Consider the following 11,291-nt stretch of genomic DNA (forward strand, 5'->3'; position numbering starts at 1 on the left):
GTATTGACAAGATTTGACCCATAAATAGAAGAAAAATAAACACTGTCATCTGTTATTTTCCCCCAGCAATTTTTGCCTTTTTATCCAACAACTGGTGGGCTGCAGTCCGTGGGGTCACAAAAGGTCCGACACAACTGAAGCGACTTAGCATGCCTGCATATCTTTTATACAGAACAGATTATTGAACTATTTGAAGACTGTATGAGTCTATCATATAATGAGTCTACAACGTGGATTGAAAGGCGAAACCAGGAATAGCTCTGTGGAAAAGGGAAAAAGGGATACTAGTTGTAGCTCACTTCAGCAATTCTAGATGAGAAAGTTGCTTGTGTCTGATGGATTGACATTACTAAATCAACCTACATTATTTTGAATATTAGGATAAAGAATTTAGGCTATGCTTGGCTATACCTTAGGAGGATTTGAAAGAATTCCTATCCTCTGCATTTAGAGACATTTACATATGTTTTCCAAAGTGTGTATAGAATCTTCCTGAGGGGAAAAAAAGCCAGCTAGCTCTGTGTGAATGACTTTTGTGACAGTCTTTATAAAAGCTGGGTGGAGTTTTAATAGATTGTCCCAGTCCTTTGTTACAGTTATGCAGAATACTTAAAGAGGAAATATCCTGATGTAATTTTTGAGTGAATTATATATCTTAATCACTTAGGCAGAAACAAGGGGATAAAATCAGATAAAAGTCAAATCTTTACCCTTAGGTGTGTCATGTTCAGCTCTATGGCAGTGATGTTTTGGTTCATTTTTTCACAAGCAATGACTAATTTTGCATGTGTTCTCATTTATTTTACTTTTTTAGGGGCATTTATTCACGCCCATACTTTGTGAATGGTAAGATGTAATACTTGGCTATCAAGGAGAATTATTTGAAAAAGGATTCTCTGAGAGATTTTTCACTGAAAAAGATTTTGTCTGTTCATGTTAATTTTTACTTGGCTCAGATTTGAGAAATCTGCTCTCCTGAAAATGTATGCTGTAAACATTATGATAAGCAAGCAGGTGAGCCAGTTTCTAAAGAGAAGACAGAATTTTTGGTGTGTCATAAACTCATCACGATTGGGCACAGCATTTCTGGGTCACACAGACCAGTTGAGGGTGTTCGGAATCAGAATTGTCTTTTGTAAAATAAATACACACCCCGTTTATCACACAGAGTTCCCATAACTTGAAATACAGGAATCAAGAAAGAAGAGAGACATTTCTGAGGAGTTGAGTATTTTAAGACTGAAAGCCGGCATTGTACTTTCTAGACCTGAGTTCTAGAGTAAGAAGACATGACCAAGGAAGTACAAGCTTTGTTTTGAAAGAAATTGGGACCATCCCTTACTGTTTACTTCTAATGAGAAGAGTGGTTTTCTCATCGCTTGCCAGGCATCCTCATTTTCTTCAGTCATCATCTTGTTTTCCCTTTTAATTCTTCCTTAAATATTTCAGAATGTAAATTCAGCTTGACAGACTGGAACCTTATTCTCTGTTGTCATATTTCTGTCACAAGTTAAATCTTGCATCACACTTTTTTTTTTTAAAAAAGGTCCCAATATGGGTCATTTTGTAGATGAATGATAGTTAGACCACACTGAAGTCATTCTGCTTGAACTAGCTTTGGTGTTTTCATTCTGTATTTCTTTGTGGCTCAAGGCCCATTTTGATTTTCTCAACTCCTAACTGAAAGAGAAGAGACTGTTTTCCCCAAAACTCTTGTTCCTCTGTCTTTGTGTGTCTTTCTCTGACTCGCCACATGCACTCACAGGTCAGTTCAGTCGCTCAGTCATGTCTGACTCTTTGAGACCCAACGGACTGCAGCACGCCAGGCCTCCCTGTCCATCACCAACTCCCAGAGCTTACTCAAACTCATGTCCGTTGAATCAGTGATGCCATCTGACCGTCTCATCCTCTGTCGTCCCCTTCTCCTCCCGCCTTGAATTTTTCCCAGAATCAGGGTCTTTTCAATTGAGTCAGTTCTTCACATCAGGTGGTTAAAGTATTGGAGCTTCAGCTTCAGCATCAGGACTGATTTCCTTTAGGATGGACTGGTTAGATCTCCTTGCAGTCCAAGGGACTCTCAAGAGTCTTCTCCAACACCACAGTTCAAAAGCATCAATTCTTCGGTGCTCAGCTTTCTTTATAGTCCAACTCTCACACCCATATGTGACTACTGGAAAAGCCATAGCTTTGACTAGACAGATCTTTGTCAGCAAAGTTATATCTCTGCTTTTTAATATGCTGTCTAGGTTGGTTATAGCTTTTCTTCCAAGGAGCAAGCATCTTTTAATTTCATGGCTGCAATCACCATTTGCAGTGATTTTGGAGCCCAAGAAAATAAAGTTTGTCACTGTTTCTACTGTTTCCCCATCTATTTGCCATGAAATGATGGGACTGGATGCCATGATATTTATTTTTTGAATGCTGAGTTTTAAACCAGCTTTTTCACTCTCCTCTTTCACTTTCATTAAGAGGATCTTTAGTTCTTCTTCGCTTTCTGCCATAAGAGTGGTGTCATCTGCGTATCTGAGGTTATTGATATTTCTCCCGGAAATCTTGATTCCAGCTTGTGCTTCATTCAGCCTGGCATTTTGCATGGTGTACTCTGCTGCTGCTAAGTCACCTCAGTCGTGTCCGACTCTGTGCCACCCCATAGACGGCAGCCCACCAGGCTCCCCCGTCCCTAGGATTCTCTAGGCAAGAACACTGGAGTGGGTTTCCATTTCCTTCTTCAATGCATGAGAGTGAAAAGTCAAAGTGAAGTCTCTCAGTCGTGTCCGACTCTTAGCGACCCCATGGACTGCAGCCCACTAGGATCCTCCGTCCATGGGATTTTCCAGGCAAGAGTACTGGAGTGGGGTGCCATTGCCTTCTCCGATGGTGTACTCTGCATATAAGTTAAATAAGCAGGGTGACAATATACAGTCTTGATATACTCCTTTTCCAATTTGGAACCAGTCTGTTGTTCTGTGCCCACTTCTAACTGTTGCTACTTCACCTGCATACAGATTTCTCAGGAGGCAGGTCAGGTGGTCTGGTATTCCCATTTCTTGAAGAATTTTCCACAGTTTGTTGTGATCTACATAGTCAAAGGCTTTGGTGTAGTCAATAAAGCAGAAATAGATGTTTTTCTGGAATTCCTTTGCTTTTTCGATGATCCAGTGGACGTTGGCAATTTCATCTCTGGTTCCTCTGCCTTTTCTAAATCCAGCTTGAACATCTGGAAGTTCTTGGTTCATGTACTGTTGAAGCCTGGCTTGGAGAATTTTGAGCATTATTTTGCACTCACGTGGATGTAAATCTTTAGTTGGTGGGAAGTTACTGGAAGGGTACACACTTCCTTATTGATGTTGGGCGGGGAGAAACCTCTTCATTTGCTCTCTTAGGTTCAGTGCCTGGGAGCCTGTAATGTAAACTGACAGAAGATAGCAAAATAGAAAACCATTTCTATGCTGGTAGGGTGCGGGCACACGCAAGGGTGCTCTCTGCTGACGTTTGGAGCTTACACCTGAGTCAGACGTGACCCAGTAGGGGGAACGGAATGGGAAGCAAAGGCCCCTAGGGGAAGAACAGATAGGTGTCTTTGGGAAATACAAATGGGTTTTTAAGGGAAAACATGGGAGATAAGAAAGTTCAGGATAGTTTATGCAGGCAGGAGTGGTCTTTCTTCTTCAAGGCCATGGAACTTCTCCAGGAGGAGATTTATAGTAGGTTTACCTCTGGGATTTATGCCCCAGAGAGGGGATTTATGATGATCCTTGTTTCTCAGAAGTTTCTGCTTTGAGTTTGATAACGGAATCTCCGAGAAAGCTTCTTTCTGCATCTTTTGAACGGTGAGCAGTCTTCCTCCTCAGATAGCCTCTGTGCACTGTGGGTCTGCGTGGGTCCCCACGTGGCCGTCAGGGAGCCGGTCCCTCCGAGGTCCTCTTCCTTCCTGTCCTGTTTCACAGTGTGCGTCTGACTCCCATGTCATCGGCCTGACTCCCATGTCAGCTCAGCACCCGCCCCCCTCAGTGGATCCCTTTCTCACACTGGATTTCTCTAGAACCATGGTAATGCAGCTGCGCTGTGGGAGGAAGAGGAAGAAGTCTCGAGAAAGCAGAAATGTCACCAGCGCTCCTCTCTGAGGACCATCTGACCCGAGACTCTGCTCTCCCCCCAGTGTCCTCCTGTGGCTCCCTCCTCCCCCGTCTGTTTCATTATCCTTGGACCTCATCACTTCCCCTCTGTGACCTTTTCCTCGTTCCCTTCTTCCTTCCAGGAGTGTTATTTGTGTCTGTTGCGGCCTGGCTGACGGTCTCATTCAACATTTCCCCATTTTTCTTCAGAGAACTTGTCGTATGTGCTTCAGAAACCTTATCTTCAGGTTTACAGCAGCCTTGCTGGGCACTGAATAAACTCCCAAGGCGAAGTGTTGTCCCTCTGGACTCACACTGTGGGATAAAGTGAGAGGCTTTTGAGCTGCGGCCACATGCCCTTCCCAAAGAAGAATGTCACTGGCACACAGTTGTTGAGCCTTCAGAAGGACAGGAAGGAAAAAACAAGTTGACGTAAACTCAAAAGCAGCTTATCTATCCCATTTCTTAGTGAACCAGATCTAGGTTTTGAACACGAGATATCTAATTCACAAACTGCAGCAGTGACGATTTCATGTTATACTTTCCTTTGTAAAATTCCCCATGGTCCCTGCCGTGTTGTGAGGCTGACTGTTGGAGACACCTCCTCCTCTAGCCCAACTGAAGACGGTTCAACTTGATTTTTCAGCTTTATGATGTTGTGAAAGAGACACGCGTTCAGCTGAAACCATACTTGGACATGAGACTGTTGATCTTCCCCCGGCTTCTGTGCTGCCCTGCCCTCTGGGGCGGTGGGCGGAGGCCATGGCCCCCCGTCAGCCACGAGACCACGAGGGTGAACAATCCAAACTCTTCCAACTGTCCTGGACACAGACAGCCCTTCTGTTTTTCACTTCTGTTGTCAGTTAATTACACATGATATTCAACACTTTATCATGAAATAGGCTTTACGTCAGATGGTCTTACCCATCCATAGGCTAATGTAAGTTTCCTGAGCACATTTACGATGGGCAGGTGAAGCTGTGAGGTTTGGTGCATTAGATGTACTATTAATGCATTGCATTTTCAATGTAGGCTATTTTCAATATAAAATGGGTTTACTGGGATATAACCTCCTATCAGAGGCTTCCCAGGTAGCCTGAGTGGTACAAAGAATCTACTTGCACTGCAGGAGTTCTTGGTTTGATCCCTGGGTCGGAAAGATCCCCTGGAGAAGGGAATGGATCCCCACTCCAGTATTCTTGCCTGGAGAAGTCCCATGGACAGAGGAGCCTGGTGGGCTACAGTCCATGAGGTTGTAAAGAGTCAGACACAACTGAACTACTAATACTAGCGGTAAAGAACCCACCTGCCAGTGCAGGAGACTGAAGAGACACGGGAAGATCCTGAATTGGGAAGATCCCCTGGAGAAGGACATGGCAACCCACTCCAGTATTTTTGCCTGGGGAATCCCATGGACAGAGGAGCCTGGTGGGCTGCAGTCCATGGAATCACAGAGAGTCAGACACGACTGAGGGGCTGAACACAGTCCCCATCGTAAGTCAAGGAAGATCTGTACACAAGTGTGTAAAAGAGCAGTTGGGCCCTGCTAATGTGGAAACTGACAAGGCCGGCCTTCCCTGGTGGTTCTTTCTCTCTCGGGCAGTTTTTCCTAAAACTAACACAAGTGTTCTCAGCCAGTTACCACTCCGTGCATCTTTCCTGGAAAATCAATTATTCCTCAGGATTTCCTCTTAACAATTAGGGGGCATCAAACTCATCCCCATCAAGGGCAGAGTTTAATAGGCCCAGTTGTTTTAATGGGTCGTCATTTCAGTGGACTTTTAAGTTTAGTGAGATGTGAATTAAATGAAGACCTGGGATCTGTTGCCAACTGAGAAATTTGTAATCGTTTTGTACCAATGATAGTTTTAAAAACTGTATTGAAAGGTGACTCAAACCTCTTTCCAAGAACTTACCTTTTCAGCCAGGGTGATTTACAGCATTGTTAATCCTAAGCATTTGAATGAGGGCTGCAGGACCTATTTTTAAGACAGGAAGCTACCCAACCTGCTTTTCAGAAGATCTGGCTTCTAGTTTTGCATTGGCGATTTTATGCGGTTTTTCTGGGGCAGGAGAAAGTTTTTTTCTCAAGTCTTGAGCCATGAATGACACTGTTTGGATTCCATAAGCATTCTGGAGGCGTGTTCAGTTACGTATACCCTGGTGAGAGTGGGCTTCCCTCGTGGTTCAGACTGTAAAGAATCTGCCTGCAATGCAGGAGACCCGGGTTCGATCCCTGGGTCAGGAAGATCTCCTGGAGAAGGGAATGGCTCCCCACTGTAGGATTCTTGGCCTGGAGAATCCCATGGACAGAGGAGCCTGGTGGGCTGCAGAGTCAGACATGACTGAGTGACTTTGACTTCACTCACTAGTGAGAATGCACCGAGTGGAAGCCTTTTTTTTCGGGATCCCGGGTTCTCTCTGGGTGTCAGTGACCATGCATGTGGTCACCATGAACGTTGGCTACGGCATTGGGCATTTCTTAAAAACGGTTCTATGAGCTCATAAGGAACAATGAAAGCAGATGGAAGAGAAACCACACACAACCCACCCTGTTGTTAGTGAATGCGCTGCTTAGGAGTCCACTGTGTGGAAGAGACCTGAGCAAGCCCGTGGTCTCTTCATCACCTTTCCTTCTCTGTTTCCAGGTACAGAGGCAAAACGTACCGGGCTGTGGCCAAGATTGTCCGCACCTCCGACCAAGTAGCGGACTTCTGCCGCCGGGTGTGTGCCAAGCTCGAGTGCTGTCCAAATTTGTTCAGTCCTGTGCTGGTTTCTGAAAACTGCCCGGAGAACTGCTCTATTCACACCAAAACCAAATACAGTAAGTGGCAAGCGAAAGGGACAGCAACCTGGGTCTGCATTGTAGGGTGATGTAGTTGGTGGGCTGTGTTTCTTTTTTTTCCAGACCTTTCAAATAGCTTTTCATAGGAATAGTTGCAGGAGAATTCTTTAAGGTTTGTTTGGTAGATACTCGTGTGTTTCTCTCCTGGTGTAAGGAATGGGAGGGGGTATCTCTGGTTCTTTGGGGACCACAGTCCTGGACGAGCTGCACCATGGTTCTCTTTGGGTATCAGACACGAATGTATAAGTGTTTGTTCACTTACCCCGGGGGGTTTCTCGACAGTTTTTATAAATGCCATCTTCATGGACCTATTGGGAGGTACTGGAAATAGACAGTTTTGGTTGGTCATTTTGCATCCGAGGAAGTTGCAGTCTGGAGGCTGGTGACTTGCCTCTGCGGTACAGCAGCATGGAGATGTGTGGACCCCCGTCTGTCACCTGCGTGCGTTTGTTGTTTTCTTTCTGATGCCTCCAGCCGTTAGATAAAGCTTCCTTTGGTGCATTGGGTTCTTTTATGAGAGCTCCATGCGGAACAGTTGAAGCTTCAGTTAATTGAGGAAGCGTTCTGGATGGTGATCATAATTGGAAACTGGACTGCAGTTGGTTTTAATTAGTTGATTAGACATTCAACATAAAATACATCGATACATATTATTGAAATTTGGTGAGAAATTTTCTAAGTAGCGCTCTAAGGGGGTAACACAGACATATAGCTCTGCTGTTGAATTCAGAAGTAAGGAAGAGTGTCCACTGAATGAGTAAAGAATAACAGGTAAGGAATACTGTTTGAAAAGGAAAAAGATGCCCCATTAATTTGGCCTGTGTGTTCACCACCAGTTCTGAGAGGCCCCACTCCTGCCCTTGATACCTGTGAACACAAGGGCATTGAGACAGGGTTCCTCCCTGTGAGCCGTTTTGTCAGAATTGCTCCCTGAGATGTGAACGGGATGTGAAGCTTCATCTCAAATGTTTCTATCTCTTTTTCACTTCCCCCTCCCTCTCCTTTCATTTTCCATCTCCCCTCCCTGCCTCTTCCTCCACATATGCCCCAGATGTAACCTTTTAACAACGATTTTAACCATCTCTCTTCCTGTAGCTTATTACTACGGGAAGAGAAGGAGGATCAGCAAGCCCCCGATTGGGGAAAGCCGCGTTGAGAGCGGACACCCTAAACCGGCCAGACGCAGGAAGCGACGAAAATCCATGTTTGTTCAGAAGAAGCGGAGGTCGTCCGCCGTGGACTTGGCCGCAGGCTCTGGAGAGGTACATCTGGCTCGGACGCTGCTGACCGTCGATCGGGAAGCAGGGCCACAGCTTCACTGCTGATGCCGAGGCAGTAGTTTGATGCTGAGTGGTGGGGATCATGAGCCAGTACCCTGTCTTACTTGTAGAACAGACTTAACACTGCAGCGTCTCTGGCAGACAGAGGTGCTACTGGGGCCCTGGGTGGGACCCCGGGATCCGTCTCTTGGGCCTTCTTGGATAAACCTCTCCAGGAGGGCAGCACAGGTACCAGGCAGGAGAGGGTCTGGGGGGAGTTGCAGGCCCCCTCCTGCCTTCTCTGCCGATTCAGCGCACCTCCCATCCCCCTAGGAGAGTGAAGAGGAGGATGCAGACGCCATGGACGATGACTCTGGGAGTGAGGAGACCGGCTCTGAGATCCGTGATGACCAGACAGACACGTCCTCGGCCGAGGTGCCCTCCACTCGGCCCCGGAGGGCCGTGACCCTGCGGAGCAGCGTGGAGGCCGAGCGCCGGGCCCCTGTGGAGAGGACACGCAGGGCCCGGAGGGCGCCGGCCACCCCCCAGGCCGAAGGAGCCCCCCAGAGCCCGGCTGCCAGCCAGGAGGCAGCAGAGGTGAAGCGTGGGTCACATGGAGTGGCTTGTCTGGGGTCCCCAGTGGGGACAGCTCCGGGTGCACTTGGGCCCCTAGTTTAAGATAAATCTCTAGCAGCTGCTCCCACTGAGTTCCTGAATCGGGCCCAGAAATCCTGGTGACTCCGCATCCAATGAAGGGGGCAGTGAGCCTCAGGATGGGGTTCTGGGGAAGACTTCAGAGCCACAGGGACTTCTGTCAAGGGAACAGAGAGCAAGTCCTCACGGTTTCATTAAACCCTGGGCTTTCCCTCCTTAGGAGACCTTAGGATGCTATAAAATGTGTAATCAGGCCGTCAGATCTCCCCTGAACCCACGTGTTACAGTCAGCTGGCAGGTCGCCGGCACCAGCATCACACACATCCACGGGGGCAGAGCAGCCTCTCGGACCATCACCGGCTCCTGCCACTTCTTTTCCATCAGGGATGGAGCCAGTGACGAGCTGGCCTCAGACTTCCTGAGCATGGGAGTCACTGTCACCATCGCCATGGCTTCTTTTCCTTTTTTTAATTACCTCTAAAGTGAACTCTAGGAGTTGGTGATGGACAGGGAGGCCTGGCGTGCTGCGATTCATGGGGTCACAAAGAGTTGGACACGACTGAGCGACTGAACTGAACTGAAAGACGCACAAGCCTTAGGAGCAAAGTCACAGCCCAGACGAGTTGCTTAGCGCCTCCCTGGACACTGGCTGTATCTGTGTCTGCCTGGGTGCCCAGTGAGGAGGCCGCGTGCGGTCCAGGAAGTCCGGATGCAGCCCGCTGGGTTCAGAGAGTGTCCCACCATCTGGGAAGCAATGAAAAGACCTCTCGCTTCCCTTCTGTCTGCAGGATGTGAAGCAGGAGGAGGAGGAAAGGTTGGTTTTGGAGAGCAACCCGCTGGAGTGGTCGGTGACGGATGTGGTGAGGTTCATCAAGCTGACGGACTGCGCGCCTCTGGCCAAAATATTTCAGGAGCAGGTACGGGCTTCTGTCCTGGGTCTTCTGTGTCAGCTGGCTTGGAGTCAGCCACACCAGGGGGAAGGGCATCACTGGGGGCAGGAGAGCAGGAAGCTCAGGCTCCACACATGCTCCCACCAGCACCCCGTGGGGGCTCTGACATCTGATGGAGATGACATCTCGGGTTTCCCCTGGGCGTTCTCGGATACCCTTTGGTGGGGGAGAGGGGGCGCTGCGGGGGTGGTCTTAGGCGGCCTGGCCAGGCTGGTGGTCAGTGCTCCTGGCTTTGCCTTTGCTGGTGGGTTGGGGACGCTCTGTCCCCCAGTCGAACAGTTGTCATCTAAGAGGCTTCTGTCTTCCCAGCTCCACCTTCCAGGAGAGAGAGCAGAGGCTTTGGTTGGGTCGCTTCATTGGTGCCCGTTGGCACTTCTGGGCTGCCCGCTTGTTGAGTAGTAAAGTCATAGGACACGAGTTTGAGCAAACTCCAGGAGATGGTGGAGGACAGGGAAGCCTGCCCTGCTGCAGTCCACGGGGTCGCAGAGAGTTGGACACGACTGAGTGAACAGCAACGATGATAAAGTCACAGGAGGGCAGCAGACAAACAGAAGCCTGAAGCTCTGGCCACCGTGTTACATCTGGGGTCCCACGTCCCTGGCTGGTCTTCCTCTCTCCGCCCTCCCGAGACTTCCTGTGTTTGTCTTATTTGTCACCCCCAGGGCTTTCAGGAAAAAGAAAGAAAAGTCTGCTTGATCTTCCCAGAGGCAGAAGCCCTCAGGCCACTGCGTTTTAGTGAACACTGCTTTCCTCAGTGTCCTTCAGCAGTGTTGATTCCTTTCCTAAATCTCTGGTAATAAGCAAGGAAGTGAAAACAAAGCTGATTTGAGGAAAAGGCTAAAATATTGCTTATCCTGAGTCGTCCTTCATTAGACTTCAATCCCTGTTTATAGTAAAATGTCAAAAAGTTTCGTGCCTTCCCAAGTTAAGACGTCTAAAACATTCCTGACCCTTGGCCACTCTTAGGATCAACAAGGCGCATCTTCGCACGTCACTGAGAGACTTGGCCCTGTGTCCCTATTTATTTCTCTTATAGAGAGAAAAATAGGTAGAATTCAGTTGATTGCAGCCTTACTTCTGTTTAACTTCTACGTTAGGCCGTTTCCTCTGTCACAGTAGAAGGCTGTTGTTCGTGGGGCTGCCTGAGGTCTGTGGGCACTTACCGGTGTTTTGTTCAGTCAGACCTTCAGTTACTAATTTGTTCTTTCATCTTTGAGCCCAAATGCCACAGCTCTGATTTGATGAGGCCTCCAGGGGGTCACTTCAGGTGTCAGATGAGTTTTAGGTGAACAAGGAGAAGCTGGGGCTTTAACCTCTGTGAGAATTCACAGCACATGGAATCACAGCCACACGCCTTCCCTCCCCTGATTCTGAGCGGTAAATTCAGAGACTGTCATCATCACCAGGAGCTTTTACAAAAATTACAAGTTTCCTGTTACCAAAATATTTGCTTTTTAATTCTGAAATG

The 11,291-nt window shown here is 47.8% G+C and overlaps 1 protein-coding gene across 4 annotated transcripts in view; it reads left to right on the forward strand.

Moving 5' to 3' along the window:
• The window catches only part of SFMBT2 (Scm-like with four mbt domains 2), a 178,164-nt gene that overhangs the window by 160,244 nt on the left and 6,629 nt on the right, over positions 1-11,291 (forward strand). For all 4 annotated transcript variants that reach the window (XM_010853150.1, XM_010853147.1, XM_010853148.1 and 1 more), the window contains exons 17-20: positions 6,764-6,939; positions 8,056-8,222; positions 8,553-8,816; positions 9,662-9,790. In XM_010853150.1, coding sequence (XP_010851452.1) covers positions 6,764-6,939; positions 8,056-8,222; positions 8,553-8,816; positions 9,662-9,790 — 736 coding nt within the window. The remainder of the gene's footprint in view (positions 1-6,763; positions 6,940-8,055; positions 8,223-8,552; positions 8,817-9,661; positions 9,791-11,291) is intronic.

The sequence above is a fragment of the Bison bison genome, unplaced genomic scaffold (assembly GCF_000754665.1).
Source record: "Bison bison bison isolate TAMUID 2011002044 unplaced genomic scaffold, Bison_UMD1.0 scf7180017864323, whole genome shotgun sequence".
NCBI classification, from domain to species: Eukaryota; Metazoa; Chordata; class Mammalia; order Artiodactyla; family Bovidae; genus Bison; species Bison bison.